Here is a 20,972-nt window from a genome sequence, read left to right on the forward strand (position 1 = left end):
TTTTTCTTTCTTTCGTCATCTCGCTCCATTTTCCTCAATTTTTCTTATCATTTTCGTCGAATTTCTTTCAATGCGCGAATCAACGTTTCATATACGTACGGTGGATGAATCCGGAACCGTATCGAACGAAATATTGAGGAAATAAAATTCGAAAAAAGAATATTTTAATAAATTGACGAAATTGGTCGAAAAATGATTTTTCGATCGATCCCGTGTGTTTTTTTTATTTCTTTAAATGATTTATTAAAAATTTTATTTCACATTTCTCAGCGTTCCAAACGCCGCTCTGTTATTCGTTCTGTATGTACAAGCGGCAGATGCAACGGTTGCAGACTGAAAAAATAATATACATACACCGTACCGCATGTGTGAGTATATCACAATTATTCGAAAATATTAATAACAATAGCAATTATTGTTTATTTTTATCCGCTCATCTTTTATTATTCGTATCGCTTGTCGCCCCGTCGACAATCCCGAACTCATGTATTACAATAATATAATAAACACCTTGCATGTTATTTCTTTTCTTTTCTTTTCTTTTTTTTTTTTCTTTCATTTATCTCACGCTGCCGAAGATCAAAAAATTTTCTAAAAATAATCAAGTGTTACGAAATCTGATTGTGAGATTCTTTTCAGATCTGCAGGAAAACTGACGCTATTTTTTTCGATCTTTGATTATTTATTTTTTTTTTTTTTTCTTTCATTCCGAAGTCGATAAGAAATAACGAGACGATACACCCTACGTACGAGCGACGAGGAGCGAACGGTTGAGAAAAGGAAGTAAGTATATCGATTTTACGAATACTTAACTTCATTTATAACTTCCGACGATCAATTAAAACAACTTTGCGCGCAAACTACACCACAGACCGGCGTCGTTATTTCATGTAATAAAGTTAACGTCATCGCGATCTCAGTTTTAAGATTAAGATTATTATCCTGACGTACGAATATCTACAGAGGGTTATTATTCTCTAACATTTTACACAATAGTTTTTTTTTCTTCTTTTATCTCGTTCTTCCGTCTCTTTTTCCCCCTTACAGAAAATTCCCCACGATATTTGCCCATCGCGTTCTACTCGAATATAACCGAAGTTGTAGTAGATACGGGTATGTAAAAAAATTAAAAAAAAAAAAATGAATGATTGTTACAATCGTTTGGTAATCTAAAGTAAATTTACGTACGGTTTTACATACCCGTACATACAGAAAGTTTTATGTACGTTGTATAGAGAGATATACATATACGTTGTATGCAGGTATATTTTAATTGTGTTTACGTAAAAATTGAAAGGCGGTGGCGCGGGCGAGAGATGTTTGCTTTGCATATCGTTAAATCAAATTAGTTGACGATTTTTTATTCGAATAAGGCCAACGAATTCTCGCGTTTCTTTTCTCGCCACTACGTCCGTGCATGTGTGTGTGCGTGTGTGTGGGTGTGTGTGTTGCACATCAAACTTCGAGAGGGGCGAGAAACACCCTCGTATAGACGTAAAATTTTACACATATTTACGTGCAGTAAAATTCTTCATGTTCATGGGAAATGTTTGGACAATTATACCATCAATCAATGGTGTTGTCGTCGTTCACCACCCCCCCCCCCCCCCCCTTTTCCTTATACCCCATCGGTTATATGACGTCCATTTTATATTTCGAACCGTACAAAAACCGTCGCGACGAGCGACGTGTCGTCGCCAAGAACGACAGACTTTTAAAAACATTAAAGGTGAGCGTAGATGTGGTATCTGAATTTTGTAACAGTTCGAAACGCGCCTTATCGAAAATCTTCGGCCAAGTTTTTCTTCTAATTCTTTCGGTTTTTTTGTTTCTGGTTTTTTGTTTTTTAATCAGTAACAGCGCACGTATAATTGAGAAAGAAAAATATGGAACGAAGTGCACTCGTTCTTGATTTCCCAGAAATGTTTTTCGACAGATTTTTCAAGGAATGCAAAAATAATTTTACGAAGAAAGAAATCAGTCCCTTCGTTTTCGGTTTCGTTTGAAGTCCGTGTTTGAAAAATTGAAAAATTGTTGGGTTAAATTTTTTTGTGAAATTCCGCACCCTTATCGATACGATGGCACGCAGAGTTACAGACCCCAATCAATGTGAGGGAGTTGTAGGTTTCATTTTTCAGTCAGTAAAGTCCACATTCGAATAACAATAATATTTTTAACTCCGCTAATTCTACGCGACGTGCGAACAAACAATTGCGCTCATAGCATTACCGTAATGAGTTTATGTACCATACCTCAGATAATACCTGTATACCAACGTAAATTCATTTTATGTATATTGTAAACATGTGTATGTTTATTAACCGCATTATGCCACGTAATATTTCAAATCAACCGCACGTTGCCGTTTTCCCCAAAGAAAAATGACGGCGAAAATTATTTAAAAAAAATTCATTACTTCCGATGCTCCAGACATGTATATTTCTTTCAACCAGATTTCCGGTCTAATCGTTTCGCCAATCGCAGAATCAATTTATTTATTTTTTTCCTCTCGAGTGACAAGTTGATGTGATACGATCGTGAATAAATTCTATAGTCAATCATACCTGAGAGGGATAAAATAAATGATTCGGAATTTTGGAAGAAATTAATCGATGGCATACATGTAACATGTAATATACATATGTACATGTGCGTATAGGTTACATATAATAAATTACATATATGTTCCACACATCGAAGGGGTGCGACGATATATTCGATCGATTGTAATAGAGCCTCAGTTATTACAACTGCTATTGGTTTACATTCTCAGGTCGCTGACACCCTTCAATATATATATAAACTGCAACGCACTTCGTATATCTAGCAATAGCATAATATACATATATATAAATAAGTATAATTTCACCTAAAACCAACGATCCACGTCCTCAAAGATAAGAAACAAGACACAATGCTTTTCTCACTTTCAGTTTTCTCTTTTTTTTTTTTGCGTTAGTTTTTTTCCCCTGTAGTTTTTCCATGCGTATATAAACGCGTATGTATACACGAGATAAAATTTTCCGAACATATAGACAATACACTCGCGTACATCAGATCGGGGTGAGATAATACGATATATGTATAATTCCGCGATGTCTGCGCAATGAATCACAGGTGGAAAGTAGGCGTCATTTGTACCGTACCGTATACGTATACGTACGTACCTAGGGGGTTTCGGGAGGACGGACAAACAAACGACAGCTATTGTTATCGTTGCGTTCGATCTGCATCGAAAATCATAAAACACATAGTATATTTGATATTGCGATGAAATGCACGCTACACTATTTAAATAGAATACGCACGGTAAAACTAACGTCAGGTATACAAACCGTACACACTCTATAAGATGATCGCCGCGTCGACACCTGTCCTTCGTTATACATGGTACAAATGCACACTGTAGTGTAGCAGCTACGCTAGGTGACATCGACGCCGGGCGAGGAAAGAGCGCAGAGAACGGTGGATACAAAGATCGGCAGATTTTCTTTTATTTTTATTCTTCCCCTCGTCGGTTGATTTTCCCACGTGCGCAACGTTAATGATACGCAGGGCGAACGAGCGAATGACGAATGGATGAGAGATGAGAAAAAAAATAGAAGAAAATCGTAAGAACGATTATTAAATCGCCGCCTTCTACTTCTCCGGCGGCTCATATTTTATTCCGCATCGTGGTATGGTATACATATACGTATATATTAATACGTGTATCCGCGCAGCTTGAAATCCCGCGCCAAGTTTCACACCGTGGGGGTGTGGACGTATGTTTTTGCTTCCGGGGAGTAAATAATTCCCCTTTATCGTCCGAGTGTCGTACCATGTATTTGTTGCACACTTATACGTATGTATGTATTTTCTGTAGGTATATTTATCTACTGCGGCGATAGAGAGCTGAGGAGAAATGAAGGAGAATGCATTTGCTATATATAATATTAGAACTGGTACAAGTGAAAGATGCACCTATAATGTACGATATACATTGTACGTACATGATAGATAGGATAGGACTTCGGTATATACATAGGTGATGTTCGTAAGTATCCATGTGTAGAGAATTTCTATTCCACCCACGTTGAATCGTTCAATATTCAATTAGCATTCACTTTCCATATTATACACTCCTCCCTCTCTCGTGCAAGTATATACTATACATACATACATATATATATAAATATTTATAATTATATACATAAAATTCTCGCGTCAGAGATCAATTTTTTCGCAAAGAGTTTGAATGAAAATCTCATGAAAAAATCATAGGGGATTACGCTCACCAGAGAAAAAAAAAAAAAACAAAAAAAACAAAAAAAAGATCATACAACGACGTGCGAAAAATACTCCGAGTTAATTCTTTCGCTCTTTACCTCTGTCTTTTTCATTTTCCTTTTTTTTTTCGTATTAGATTTATTTTTTTCCGTTCATTTTTTCGTCGCACGAGCATCGCGGCGTCGCATCGGCGCATCGCCGGTTAGAATACATAAGACGGCACGTGCCTCTAAAGGCTGGAGATCAGAGCGGCACGTGTGCCCCATGGGTAAACCGGAAGCTCACTTAGCGCTCCCCAAACACTAGTTTCCCAGAACTTAATTCATGTTACATGTGTAGGACGTAGGACGTACGCGTGGACACGTACGTACATATATACATATATATATAGATATATATATATTATACCCGTGTACTCCGCTTCTATTATTCCTTCCGGTTTTCACGACTATTTTACGACTGAGTAATAATCACCCGAAGTACGTATACGCGACGCGATTAAATCGAAGCTCTGTACCACAAAACGCGGCGTTCGACGATCGTCCTATTACCTTCACTGGTTGAGCGTGCATTTTTCACGAACGGCTTTCGCCGCGATATTTCTACGAACGGCTTTCGATGAGATAAGAACGCTGAAAACGAACGTTTCGAACAGCGTGGAGAGAAGAGAGAATCGGCGAAAAGTGGAATTGAATAGGATTTAACGTTTTTTGAAAAAAAAATCTTCGGAATTTCACGATGTGAAAAATTATGAGTCAAGTTGTCAATCGGTTAATGGTACTCTTCTCTGCGTCGGAGGGGTTGACATTTGTTTTTTCTTTTCTATTTCGTTTTTTTCGGTATACCTTGTAAATTTTCTTCTCTTCAGATTTATACGCGATTGTCGAGTTTGTGTACACGTGCACGCGTGTATGTGGTACGCAGTTTACACTCTACGGTTTATTACTACTTCGGTGCAGTAGCGTTAGCGAGTGCAGCTATAGCGGCGTAAAGGTTTTGCCTACGTACGTACCTACGTACGTATGTAATTAATATACATGCACATCCAGAAATACTGTGTGGGGAAAACAGAAAACGGAGGGGGTGGGGGTGGGGGAGGGGGGGGGGGGAGGGGGAGAAGTTCTTCTGCAAATTGCAGCTAATGACCCGGTACTCGGTAAATTATTTACAAGCTTACAAGCCTCGCGTGGATGTGTGCGGGCCAACCTAGTGCATGCGTGAAACAAGGCTAACTCAATTTTCTTGAAGTTTATCGCATTTGAAAAATAAATTATTCGATAAATGAAATAGAATTATCACAATTCCCATGTATTCCGATTAATTTCATGTGATACACGCATACCTATACCGATAATCGACGGCAATTTTAATAAACAATCGTCGTCTGTATGCAATGATTATGCCACGAACAAATGTTACGCGTTCTACGATGATGTGAGCGAAAATTTTTTTAATAAAAAACAATTTTTTTTTTTTTGGGAAATCGTACGAACGAACAATCGGAAGAACGAAAATTTCGATATCGCCGATTAGGATATTGATTTCACCCCGCGGGGTAGAGGTATTTATAACGATATCTTCGAATTAGTCTCTCCTCAGAGGATATAATTAATAGTTAACTAATGGCTGTCATCGGTGACAACGGTTATGTTGATGCGGCGTAAATCAAGCTTCGCGGGGCCCCCCCCCCCCTCCCTCCCCATTCTCGGGCCCTCTACCCTCCCTCTCTTATCCTCTTCCCCCGAGCCGCCCCCTCGAGGAATATATACATGTGAAGGGCATCGTCGCTTTTTGCCTCGTGAAAGCCGCCATGAATTATTCCCGTGGGATTTAGTACAGCCCTCCTCGACGCCCGACGCGGGGTATCTTGTACCTGGTGGACGTACGTGTGCGTATGTACCATGTACTCGTATATACGTAGGACTATCACCCTCCGTATACCAGCGTCGTCAAAACTCGGTTTCATCAATTTCTAATTAATATCCACACGTAGAGCTGATGATATGTCCACGCACGAGCGGTCCGACGAATTCCGGGTGGTGGATTTGATGATCCTCGATATTTTCTACCACCATTCTTTCTCGCGAGTCGAGGACGATCGCGAGTTATGAGAATTGACGAGACTGTTTTTTGTTGAAAACTTCATCTTTTTTTTCAGATATTTGGAAAAATGATCAAGCGTAATCGCGTTGAAGAAAAAACGCGAGGTTCCGCCCTCACGTATACACTCCGATAAAAATAAGAGCCTCGTTTTTTTACGTCGGATCATATTATGTGCGCAATGAAATATGGATGTATAAATTCATGTGGTTATGCAGAGTATATCGGAACAAGAAAGAGGGTATCGGGATCGGAGTTATAGGTTGGCTTAATGTAGGGTGGTGTTGATCGTCGATTCGCCTCAATTTCTTAGCATACTTGACCCCGAATTACGCGATACGTATACATATACTCTCTCGATGACACGAGCCGCGAGTTATACCCGACGTAGGTTATTATCCAATACATAATATATTCGATACATATATGTACACTCGTGTATGTACGTAATCACGAGTATATCGCGTGCACGTACGCGACGCACACACGTATTATCGTCGTCGTCGTCGTTCGAACGTTGGCGAACTGACCGGGTACGGACGACCTGATCAAAAAATTTGTCCATTCGTTTCGTGATCTTCGCCCACCGTTTGATTCGTAGCGAAATTACACGATCGTCGTCATCCTCGTGTACGATGTAGAGCAACTTGCGCCCATTTCTACACGTGTATCACGTGCATTTGCATAGACACACGTACTCGTGGTCGCGTGAAAAGAAAACTTTTTTTCGTCGGTTGGGCCGTATTCGCAGCGGACGAAACGCGGAAAATTCAACGCCCAATCGATTCGAGAAGCGATGAAAAATTCGATTCGGATTTTTCAAGTTTTTTTCGTCACTCCGTGACGCATGTTACAGTCTCGGGAAATAATCGTCGTTCCGCAAGCTCGCGTTATTCCGATCCGTAAAAGGAATGAGTAAGAATTCGAAATAATTACAATAATCCGAGGAGACACGAGGTGGAAATAATTAGTTTTCGTTGAGGTGCAGACAATAATAAAATAAACGATCGTATTATCGAAAGTGTTAACGATATGCGGTTGAAAAATTTTCGCGTATATAAATAATTTATCCACATGGCACGGCGGAATGTGTATATGAATGAAACACAACACTCGAGTCTGATTTTTCTTCTTTTTCTAATTCATTACCATTTCTCTTATCTGTAGAACAGCTTATATAAGTACACCGTGTGTAAAGAATGAAGAGAAAAATTGAAAAAAAAAGAAAAAAAGGATAAACAATTTGACAGCTGAAAAACTGATGGAATAATTATATAAGCACACGGAGTGTATGAGACGGAATTTTTTTTTTCCAACCTCTTGTTCACAAAACGTACCGCATATGCTCGACGACAAAGAAAATAAAGATAACTCTGTTAAATCGTAATAATAAATGTATATATATATATTTCATTGAATCGTTCGACTCACCGGTGTGTATGTAGGTGTGTTTTTTCATGTCGGATTTCTGATGAAATCTCTTGCCGCAATACTGACATGGATACGGTCTAGTGTCCGAATGAATTAGAAGATGAGTACTCAACGTACTCGATCTTTTGAACGCCTTGCCGCATTGCTTACACTGAAACAAAGAGAACACGAGAAATGAAGCACTGAGTAAACGACAAGTAAAAAAAAAAAACATGTATCGTCTGCAATTCTACGAGACTTTTTTTCTTTCGTACGATTTTCAAAAAAAAAAAATTCATCGCATCTCCCACAGGGTGAACTGTGTGTACACGATGCGGACGTGTACATGTGTATAAAAAATAGCAGTGCGGTTATAATTGACACGTAAAAGGAGGTCGAGTCGAGTCACTCTATATATACACGTATGTATGGGTGTGTAGATATATTGCAATTGTACCTATAAATTAGTCATTTTTATTTACTGAAAATTAATCGATTATATTCATACGAACGGGCTGACCCACCCCATATCATACGTATGCATAATATGAATCATTATTATAATGTAGTTCACATGTACCCGACGAGTTTTCCCTCGTACAAATTACGTGTGTATGTATTCTTAGAAGAGAAGAAAAAGTGTTAAAAAAAATGAAAAAAGAAAAAAAAAGAAAATTTATCCTTTTTTCAAATAAGATAAATAAAACCTCCACAACTGGCAGGGGCGGCACTTGTTAGGCGTCGTCCTATAACGTCGTATATATTCTTAGAATATAACATTAATATCTCCATCAAGCTTAGTTTTTAATGTGAACACAGGTGATGCAGAGTCACATACACACGTACACTCGTATACGAAGACTTATAATCATTCGATTCATCATACCGATGATTTCCACAAAGCAAAGTATTTTTTTTTTTTGGTCGTTGCGTTTTTTTCTCTGCATATATTCTGCTTTTTTTGCTTGTTGAAAAACCCGGACGAACGTGATCATAAAATTGATAAACTACATTTTAGAATTAAGGAAATTAAGAGAGAAAAAATTTTTTCAATCTCAAATTCTCGCCACCTCTAATTCAACAGGGGTTGTTCCTGATTTTTTATTTCCGATCAATCGAGACGAGCCTCGCCATTAATTAAGGGTGAAAAAAAAAAAAAAAACGAGTTTAAAAGGATCATAGAAAGAAGTGTTACGAAAAAAACTTTGTAACGTTTTTTTTTCTTTCATCTCTTTCATATAATGAATATGCGTAAATAATATAATTGACGTACGGCGTTGCGTATAGGTCAAAGAATTGCACGAGGAAGTTTTCGATTCATTTTGTATTATTATCAATACGTGAAAAGAGAAGAAGAATAGGCGAGGAAAAACGAAGAGAGCAAGTAAAAAAAAAAAAAAAAGCAAAAAAAAAGCAAAAAAAAAAAAAACAGAGGAGAAGGAGCGGAAGAAAAAGAAAAACTTATTCGAACGGATAACGGAGAGACCGACATTGCACCGGCAACAAGACGCCGCCGCCGCCATTCATTCATCCGCGTAGAATATTATTCATCTATTTCCGGTCGAACTGCGGCTCTCTCCAGGCACATCGCCAACTTACAAAGGATAGACGGAATAATGGCAAAAAAAAAGTAAAAATAATAGAAAAAAACAAAAAAAAAAAACCGAGAAAAATCGCCAGCAAAAAAGAAACTGAAATAAAAAGCCCACCATTGTAATGACCGTTACAAGCTATGTACGTACTCTATACCGCAACGAACGAAAGCGATAGGTACGTGCATTTAGGTACGTAAGTAACATTCGACATGTGTAAAAGAAATTTATGAATTTTTTTTTTCTGTACTACGATAAGTAAGATATAATATCGATGATAAAAAAAAAAAAATTAATGCCATACAGATTCGGTGTATATCGACGATTCACTTCGACGGATACCAGAATTTCGCGTACCTTCAGAGGGAAAAAAATGGAGCGAGATATAGAGGGGGGGGAAAAAAGGACGAAGAATAGCCTTGAGCTTTTCAGGTGTAACGTCGATGCGGTTACGGTGATTGCGCGTCTCGTGTAAATTTCGGATGTACGATATGTAGCGATATATACATATATACATATGTATTAAAATGTAACGTATATAAAGCATTTACGGTTTATGTATTAGAAGATCATCAACGCAATCTGTATCCTGACACCTGACAGAATCTAACCCGGTAACGGGAACCGCGGGGACACAAGTTTTGACAAATTATCCGACTAATGGCCGTTGCCGCAACTCTTCGAATTATATAATTACAAAAAAGGTGCCATGTATGATGTATCGTGCTGTTAAGTGACACGTACATCTATGTACGCCTCGTACATATATGCGTATATCGTATACGTATAACGTACGTCCGTATATTTAGTAAATCGTTTTATAGGAAAGCTCTAAAAGGTTGCATGTACCGTATTCGTGTACAAACGTGAAAAAAAAAAAAAAAGAAAAAAAAAGAAAAAGAAAAATCATTATTCGTGTATCGGAACGTCCGAATATAAAGCGAAACTGTGTACCTACCCCGCACGTACAATATGTTCGTAGAGAATGAGAAACGGGAGTCGAAAAAAAAAATATCATCGAAAAATTAATGTTCCGATAACGCGGAAATTCAAGTAATACGGTCAACCTAGTTTCGGTTTTTTTTTTTTTTTTTTTGTACTTTTTTCAATTTTCACATCACAGTTCATAGAACGGAATTACGCGGATAATGTTGATGAGATCGAACGTCCGTATCAATACATTTGTAACGATATATATATTTACCTGAAACGTTCTCTCCGACGATGAGGGCGGTGTGAGGGGTGAGTAATGCGTCAATTTCGATAGTACCGGAGTCGATGAGGACGGTATTGTCGGACTCCACGATGATACTGGTCTGGTTTCTTTCGCTTCTCTTTCGCAAACCGAACCCGGTGACCATATTTCACTTTTTCGTAAATTGTGACTTCGGGACGAGGAGCTGCAACTGTCCGATGGTTTCGTGCTGAGGTTCAACGGAACTTCTTCCTCTGCGAAAAGATTTTTGAACATGGTTTTTTTTTTTTTTTCTATTTTTTTTTTATTCTATTCCCCTTTTAATTATTACTCTAATTTTTAACAAAAGAAACTCGCGAAGAAAGGAAAACCAAACGAATAAAACTGGTTATATCGTGAAATATTAATATTCAGCACTCGGTTAAATTGCACGATAAGAGTTTCGTTATTTTTTCTTGAATTTTTTTCCTTTCAGTTCCGTTATCGGTACTACAATTCTTCCAGTCGTCCTTGGTACCTTGCAGGTGTTATCACTTCGTATATTGCGCGTATGTGTTTCAACAACAATACGTGCAACGGTACATAGTGCAAAATTTATACAACTAGCTCGGTTCTCTTTCTCAACTCTGTTGCAGTTGCTCGATAGTTTTGAACCTTGTTACCAAACCTTGTTACGTAATAAACAAGTCACGATAAATTTTAAAACTTGCGATTAGCTAGACAACGTATCAGACACCAGCAGTAACGGGACTGCAGCGTAAAAAATACTAAATTTGCAAATCGCGTATCGCTCGTTTTGGCTTTGTTATATCTTGTGGAAAAGAAAAAGTTTGTGACTCTTTTCTCTTGGCATTACAGCGAAGAAAAATATATCAAAGTTTTTCGTTTCTTCTCTTCGAACTTGTAGCAAAATCAATTTTTTTATAACGATGTACGCCAATTTTTTTTTCTCAATTCGATCAAGAAGATGAGAAAGCAGAGTATTTGCGAAACGAGAATTTAACGTAAAAATTTTTTGAAAATCAATTTACCAGCACTCCTTGCTTTTTCCGGTGTAAAACCGCGATGAGTAATGGGTGAGCAGGCGCGTGCCGGACTCGGCGGTTCGGCATCGGGACGCATATTTTGCCCTCCCGTTGCAGCGGGCGTAACTTCGTGTCGATGATTATTGTTATCGATGTTATTGTTATTACTGTTGTTGTTATTATTATTATGATGATGATTCGTGGATATCCTGGGAGGTAGAAGCGAATGGGGTAGTAAAAGTCCTGCCGCGTGATGCGCCCACCAGGGTAATGCACCCGCTGCGTAATTTCCGTAAACCAAACCGCACCGCATCTCTGTGAAAAAAATATCCCCCCAAAAGAGAGAATAGGGTAAGAAAAAAGCAAACGTTGATCCAACCGTCGGTTGGAATAGTGAAAAATGTACGTGGAAGGGGAGGAAATAAAAACGAGAACGATCATAGCGAAAGTCGAAAATTTGGATTTTCCTTTTTCACGTTCATATAAATCCTCCGTACTTTTTTTCATCGTTCGAGCATAAGTTGTTGGTATTGAAAGCTCACCTCTGGCGTGCGCCGGTCCTGAGGCGGCGGCCGCGGCTGCGGCGGCGGCGGCAAATGTTAAATTTTGTAATCTGAGGTCGGTATGTTGTTGTTGTTGTTGTTGTAGTTGTTGTTGTTGTTGGTGATGCGAGACCAAAGTGAAGGCACTGAATCGGTCCAGGATTGGCGGTGGAGGGACCCTCGGCGATGCGATGCTACTGCAGGTACTACTGGTGCTACTTCTACTGCTGCTGCAATTACTTTGACTGTAACTTCCTCCTCCTCCCCCTCCTCCTCCGCCTCCTCTTCCTTCCGCACCGGGACTCCAAGGCGACGATGGTATTACTGAATTCGGACTCACTGGCGGCGATAAAGTTGCCGGTGGCGACAATGCTCCCGCTGGTATCCCGACTACCGAACCTGACGAGGGATGATGCAGCTCCGGTTTCACGTGCCAGGATCTCGGCACCGCTTCTATGAAATAATACCGAATTAACGAAAAAATAATATTAACACTTCGAGAAGAACAGGGATGAATTTCGCTGCAGCGAAATTCGAAGATTTTCTCTTCCATTTTCTTCGTTTTTTCTTTCTTTTTTTTTTCTTTGAATTTTGGTTAGTCAACTACAGCTATATACGTTCAACGTGAACATTTCGGAAACCATCGCGAGAATATTGAATGAAAGAAGCGACGATCAAAAACGAACGAAATTGTCGAGCTACGCACGCAGGAGCTTTAGGGGCGCCGCGTTTCCCACCGGCTGTTTTTTTTTTTTTCTTTTTCTTTTTCTTTTTCTCTTTGTTCGTTTTTTTGCTTCTTTTTCCGTTCATCAATTCCCACCTCTATTTGGACTATTTATATATCGCGACGCAGAGATTGGAGGGAGATATCAGGTGTGCGTATAATATTGTCCGTCTACCTCCCTCGGCGTTGATGCTCATTGCCCATCATTGCCCATTATTATCGTTGAACGTGCGCACTGATATTTTACAAGATTCCATCCACCTATACGCCTACCCATGTAAATGTATACCTTGTACATAGTCCGTCTGTATACAAGCGTGTGTATTATCAGATTATAGTTAGATCGCACGGAACGCGTTTTTTATAGTGCTTTGGCAGACCGTTTCACAAGAAAGACATATTGGCCAACACGTTTTACACACGCACCGCGACAGGTTGTGTCATATGTATATCTACATACATACGTTTGCGAAGCGGAAAATTTTTTTTCGAAAAAAAAAAAAAAAAAAAAAAAACGAAGAAGAGATCGTCTATTTTCGAAATTTTAGACCATAAAATATTTGTCGTTCGTCGCCACTGACGATGAGTCTAACGTAAAAATTTTTCCCTACGGTATTTCTATTTTCAAAATCAAAAATATCGTGCGCGTACATTTTTTTTTTCGCAGAGGATGCGTTTATCGAATTGCGAGAAAAAAAAAAAATAATTGATGTACATTTTTCGACGCGAAATTTCAGCCGAAATACGCGATAATATTTATCGTGCGATATTTTTGAATTGTGGATTTTCCAAAAAATAAAAAAAGAACAAGCATCTGCAACTCCATTTATTATTGACGCAAAGTCTCCAATGCATAAAGTGACAAAATATTTTTTTTTTTTTTTCTTTTTTTAACATCAAAATGTGAGGTATACGTTACGTATCCATGAAGTAGTAAGCACGAATAAGAAGAAAACCGAAAAAAAAAATAATAATAATAAAAAAACAACAAAACCGCACCAGGAGAAGGAAAAATACAGTCGTGGGTGTGCACACATATGACGGTGGAGAAAAAAATAAATTATGCAAAAAAAAAAAAAAAATGTGGAAAGTATAAAAAATAAAAAGACAATGTGAAATATATGCACCCATCGATATACAGTGTACGTGGCGATTGTTTCAACAAACTTGATTTGTTTGAGAAATAATTTGCGTCATGTATCGGTGTATGCATTATAACTGCAGCATATATTAATTTATGCGATTGTTGAAACGTCCGATTGCGAGTTTTCTATTATTTGCTCGTAGATTGATAATGTATACGTCATGACGCGCGCATTTAATGTTATCGCGTCCTCCCTCAACTCCCGATGCATTGTCTGTTTTCCCTCCTTCGTACGTTTCAGGAAAAAATTTATCCTTACACGTATTTAAATCATTGAAACACAGGAATCTACTCATATGTCGTCAAATCTCGAGAGGGATGATAGTCGAAAAAAAAAAAAAAGAACACTTCGTTTCGATTAAAACAAAATCGTCAATCGGTACGCGTTTCCGGAGGAAATATCACTAGCACGTTGTACAGATAGGTAAATGTATCTCGATAATTTTCGTTGCCCGATTGTGAAATGAAAGAAAAATTTTCTCTTCCGAAAGTTTCGAACTAGATTTCGTATCAATTTTACCTCGATTTTTTCGAATTATTATTCTCTTTGGTTTGCCAATTCGTACAAATTGATAAAATTGTCCAGTTTCGTTTTTTGATATAAATGCGTGATGCACGCGTGTCGAATTTTATGGAATTTTTCAAACTCCGCCGGTGATTTCAATGCCGAAAATCGAGCAGTTACCAATATTACTATCTCAGTAGGCGTTGTACGTTACAGTCCGATTCTCGAAGAAGGACGGATCGTCTGTTCGATTGTAAAATTTTCGTTCGATCTAGATGAAATTTTGACATCGATATAGTACATATGATTCATCGTGTGTGATCAGGTGATTCGAGACGCGCGGATATATAGATGTGAATAATGTAGACACATGCATAAAATATACCCGTAATTCAACTCACTACCTGTATATAGGTGCATCGCGTTTATATACGAGCGAATTTCATTTGATCAGACGTGGAAGAATTATACACATAACGCTTATACGTATCGAGTATATCGCGATCTCTTAATTTGCCTAAATTAATAGTATACCTGTATGTGGAACACGCGAATGCAAACACAACATGTATGTGTGGATTCTTATTTGTAGCCGCAGATTTTTTTTTCAACCAGAGGCAGAAATTTCGATTTTATTCCATAAATCTTTGTACGCTCATATTCTACAAATACGTTACACACGTTAACTTCACGTATAACTGTATACCCAAAATTAACGTTCACATACGTGTGTAGATACAACGGTTATTAACGAACATTGGTATACTATATATAGCCAACCGCGATTTTACAAAAAAAGTATTTACGAAAATCTTTCTCAGCACGTGTAAGCACATAGGAATGACATAGTTAATTTTTGTGAGTGGAAATTTTTTTTTCATCAATTTTTCATTCTCACCGTGTCGTACGCGATTACATGTGAACCGGATGTATCGAAAATAGTCCTCGAAATTAGATTAAAGAAATTGAAGAGAAAAAAAAAATTTGAATCTTCACGATGGGGAGGGGATAATTATTTCAAATTGTACTTATTGTTGATCGAACTCACCACACATTACGTTCTTTCTCTTGTCTTCGTCGCGATGCTCAATTAGATCGAATATTGTGGTGAAATAATTTCGCTTCTTTTGCTTCGTTTTTACATAAAAAAATCTTCGAATTATTTTATCGTTCAGTATATGCAGTTGTTACACGTACATTGCGTCGATTTAGTTCGATCTTAGGTACACTGTGATAATTTTCCAAACAATGTCCTACGTATTATATGATCCCGGTGAACACAATGAAGTTCAACAATACCAAAAGTTTCATTATCGATTGATTAATTATATAAAATTCACAATTTTATTTGAACGATGAATTATTATATTTTAATCGGATTAATTGTAATTATGATACGAGATTCGATTGTTCGCACATCTCATTAAGACGGATGAAAAAAAAAAAAAATTATCAAATCCAAAATGGAAACTGCAGTATCACAAGCCACACGATATGCTGATCGATCGACGAATTATTTCGAGCGTTTATCACCACTGATTTTTATTATCGATTGATAAATTAATCTATACAGACATATGAGAGAGAAAAGAATATTCCAATAAATCCATCAGTTAATCACTCAATGATAGTACGATGTAGATGATCGATTGTGACCCTCCGTAGATCGTTCAGCACTACCTCTGCTCTCACACTTTATTTTTATTCCCTTTTCGATTTTTCTTTTGATTCATTTACGGGTTTATAAAAATATTACAATCGCGATATTTAGGTAGAATATTTATTTATACGCACACTCGTTCAACGTGTCCATGTGAGCGAACAATTAAAATCACATAACGATGATTCCTCTCACGGTAAATATTATACCCATGTGCAGCGGCAATGTCTCCTGTACGAGATAATGAAGAAATTTTCTCTTTTCTTCCTTTCCTTTTTTATCTTTTTTGTTTTTCGTTTTCAAATATTTTAAACAAACACATTCGATCCGGATGAACGATTTATAGCGTTTGCATACCGATTCATTCAATTTTATTTGATTTTATCGATAACGATCATGACGCCGATGAGGGGCATAGAACGATCAAAATGAGAAAAAAAATAAATTGATTACAAAAAATTTTCTGTCCATATAACTTTCAACGGTGTACGATAATTATTTATAAAACTTTCACGTAATACTTTTTATTCATTTACCATATTTTTAATCAAGTCTTAAACATAAATTCTGCTGATAAAATTGACGAGTAATGTACACGTGTATATATTTTGGGGGTACACATATGTGTTCGAATTTGAATGTTCGTGGACGACGATAATTGTATAACAAAATAAAAAAAACAGAAACCAAAATTTCGATCGTAACAGCGCCGCAGATATAGCGCGCTTTAGCCTCTCTGCCCTAACCTGGCCAAGGACCTGGACAGACTGATCGTGAAGCACTTTGATGCTCCCTTACGATCCTCCTGAAGTTTCGTATAGGATTCACACCGGTGTGTATATACCTTATACCTGATGGTTCACGAAAGCCACCTACCTACCTACCTATCTGCCTACCTGTCGCCGTTCAAAAACTCGGGGCTCGCGACTTTGACGCTCCGCCCATAATTTCCGAACCACCGGTTAAAAACGAGGGTAAAATAACCGTGGAGAGGGAAACTTTATGTTTTATTGGCTGCGGACGTATCGCGTGTACATACGTACCCATGCATACATATATATGTATGTATGTATATATGTGTGTGTATTAATATGTAAATCGTAATTGTTCGCGTATCAAGATTTTAATTAACTACAATTTGGGTACCGTAATAAACGGATTATTCAAATTTGATCGTTCGAATCGCGTACACACGGAGAGTATCGTGATGGGGGGATTTTTTACCTCACAGAAATTTGATTTTTTTTTCGCTTGGCATTGCTTTGCTTTTCTCGTAGGATCTTGATTTCCCATATTCGGTGAATGTATTCGGACAATCTCGCGGAAAATTCCAATCTCATTTCGGAGGTTTATGAGAGATCTGAAATCCTCGAGTTTCTTTTCCTATTTCTTTCTTTTTTTTTTTTTTTTTCTTTAGCAGAAAAAGTTGAGACAAGAAGCGGGGGGGGGGTTAATAATTAATTTCGATGATCATTTGTCGGTTACGAGTGCGTAGATAACGGATTTTAGTAGTCTCGGCGCCGATTAGACGCGCATTTCAATCGGGCGGGGGCGGAGGCAACTAGCGTCGGGCGGCGCCGCGGCGCCAAGGCGCCTCTCCTCATTGGCTACCATCGAGAAATACGGTTCCTCCTCTTTCGGCTCATCAATATTTAAAACTGTAGCTTTGAAAAGCGCACTCCTAAAACTCCGTAGTTCGCTTACACTATTTACAATCGCTAAATCGGAATCACCGAAATAAACCAAGGCTGCGCTAGATTTTTATCGAGAACAAATCATCATCGACGAAATGTATCAGTTTGGCACTTATTTCGCTTCTCTTTTGGCTAGCAAAGATGAGAGAAAAAAAGAGAAAGAAAGAAGGTGAGAAAACTCCATACTACATCACACCGAAGTGTGACGTTGAAAATCGCACCCGATCTAACCACCCCTCTCAGGTATATTTTGAAACGAGGAGTACAACCGGCGTTCTGAACAGGCATATATATTAAGTGTGACCGGAGATTGTGCGATTGTCGTCGTCGTTATTATTATTATTATTATTACTATTGTTATTGTAACAACATCTCGATACCCCATCCCTTGAATTCTACATGAGAATACATACGACGTTACGTCAATTACCGGCACGATGACGTTGTATTGTTTAAATATTTTTGCATTGCACGCAGGTGAAGTTAAATAAGCTCTGCAAGCGAGCGAACGAGCAAAACCGATCGCGTTAACGCTTTCAAGTATCTAGTCGTACATCGTATATGTGTTATACCATAAAATTACATATCTATGCATAAGCCGGGCAGGTTCCAATAGAGATTACGTACGTATAAATATATATATATATATATGTACGTATTAAAATATAATTTATATATACAGCGTAATCGTGTACCTTATCGATACCTGTAGCTGTTGATATGCACGGCATTTGTTGTATATCATTGCGTAAATATGCAGCACACGAGACAAACGCTGCAGCAAATTATAACCCACTCGATGTATATATATACATACGTACGTACACGTTACAAGATATATTATATAATATTATATACATAAATAAAAACCTGGTGTACGTGATAACGTCGTTACAGGCGCATAGGTATCAACGTGTACGTGTGTTTATGTATACCCTTAAAAAGACAATAGATGCTGTCTGCAGATTAGAAATTCGTGTATTACGTACCTACATGTATACATACACATATACGTGAACACCTATGTACACCATCTACCGTACGTTTCATTTATTCTGCAGTTAAAGTACTGAAATTGAATTTTCTCAAGGCATGAATAACGTATAACCTTGCGCACCTTGTTTTTTTATACACGCGATGCATCATGTATCGCATTTGTATCGCAACTTTTGAAAGCAAAAAAAAAAAAAAAAAAAAAATTATCGAAGAAAAAAAATGAGAAACTGCACCTCTCCGTAACCGTGCAATTGCTCTTAGTTATGTGCGAATGCACCTATGATAATTTTGCACCGTTTATAGTTAGGACAGCCGCCTACCCATATACGTGTACCTATACAACGAACGTTTCATTACACTAGGATCTATATTATGACATATATCATATCTGAAAAGTAGGTGACAGCTGGTGAAACAATACCTCGGTTGTATAACTTGGTATTTGATACAACGTTTACGTATACACATATACGCACGTATATCGAGATCGTATTCTAATAATTACCTAATTTTTTTTACGCTTTTATCTCTTCCGAATACGAATACATAGAACGCGGTGTACTTCGCGTACGTAGAGCAGATTAGGTCAGGTATATGGACAGAATGGCATTATTGAAAAAAAAAATTCTGCAATTACTTCAAAACCCGCGAAATAATTCATGTAATCTATATTAACGCCTGGATAGTAATTATATAGCTACCGTAGGTACATCTATATAAATTATTTACCGCATCAACGTATACGTACATTGGACGTGTACGCCGCGGCGTTACATACATGTGTAGTATCACTTCGTTCGACCTCAAGATTCTGGTATTACACAACTGGAACATGGTACCTGACTACACCACCCAAGTGATCTACGACGCGACACCGTTCGCAGTTTTCGTTAAAGTAATTCAACATTGACAATAAGGTGAGTTAAGTACCGCATGTCATATCATAGCAATACATATACACTGCATATATTTATATACGCAGTGTACACGTGATGATATGTAAGCAAGTCAAAACTATATTGAGTGGTTTATATTTGTCACATTGCAGCTGATTGCAACGAAACAGTTGGTTTCTCTTTTAGTTTTTCAATTTTTTTTTTTTCTGTCAAACTTTATTTTGCACGACGTTCTATTTACGTACCTCCATGTACAATTTTCTCAAACATTCGATAAACTGGATCAAAAAAGAACGAAGAAGAACCTAGAATTTGAGATTTTTTTTTTTTTTCTTCTTTTTCTTTCGTTTCGAATCCACCTCCGTCAGATCACTCGGTATATCTGTGCAACTGCAGCAGCAAATTATTCTTGAAAATTCTCTGTACTCGAATGTGTGTATAGGTGCTATGCAATTACATGCATCTGCACGTCGCGTTTGCATGTACATTATTTTGTAACGGTGTCGGTTTATTGAAGATTTCGAAAGCGTCGAGAGATTTCGTGTTTCCTTCCCATTCACCTGCATGCAGCTACGACGTTATTCGCCCATTCATCGATTCTTCTACCGCCGCGCCGTTGCAGGAACTGCATCGGGAGCTGCTTCGATGCAACATCCTTCGTTTCCGATAAAACTGCATCGCACATCCTCTCACCTTTTATATATATATATATATATATTCTCTTGTAGTCGGAGAAAGGTGGAAAATTCGTTTACCGTGCCGCACCTCAATTTAGGTACACGCTTACGAATAATATATCCTGAGTCGAAATCGAGAGGGGCGTATCCCACAAAAGCTGGTGCACGGGATAGAAAAGCGCACAGTGTGTTCAAATTCAATTTATTCGCAGAGGAGAAACGAAAAAAAAAAAAAAAAACGTTCGTTCCAATACCTGAATATTTTTTATACATCCAGGATATTTGTCAGCCGAATTATATTCAGGTACTACGCATTGATTAGATGGGTACGTAATTACGTTACGAAAATAACCTACCCCCTTGGCACAGTTCTCCATTTTTTCCTCCCTCTTAATTTCGTCTCGATTTGTTGCATCGTTTCCAATTCCGTAAAAGAGTGAGAAGAGCTGAAAGGAATTATCATCATTGATGTGTATTAAAAAATTGTCGACGCTACATTAAACGTGATAATAAGCGATTATCGTTTGCTTCTTTTTTTTTTTT

General features: G+C 37.9%; 1 protein-coding gene across 1 annotated transcript in view; it reads right to left on the minus strand.

The window, feature by feature from the left end:
* LOC105687920 (zinc finger protein 43) overlaps positions 1-20,972 on the minus strand; it is a 47,833-nt gene that overhangs the window by 3,610 nt on the left and 23,251 nt on the right. The window contains exons 2-5 of the mRNA XM_048658590.1: positions 12,134-12,586; positions 11,598-11,906; positions 10,576-10,820; positions 7,801-7,951 (exon numbers count right to left, since the gene is read on the minus strand). Of these exons, the coding sequence (XP_048514547.1) occupies positions 7,801-7,951; positions 10,576-10,820; positions 11,598-11,904 (703 nt within the window). The 5' untranslated portion in view covers positions 11,905-11,906; positions 12,134-12,586. The remainder of the gene's footprint in view (positions 1-7,800; positions 7,952-10,575; positions 10,821-11,597; positions 11,907-12,133; positions 12,587-20,972) is intronic.

The sequence above is a fragment of the Athalia rosae genome, chromosome 7, assembly GCF_917208135.1.
Source record: "Athalia rosae chromosome 7, iyAthRosa1.1, whole genome shotgun sequence".
Taxonomy (NCBI): Eukaryota; Metazoa; Arthropoda; class Insecta; order Hymenoptera; family Athaliidae; genus Athalia; species Athalia rosae.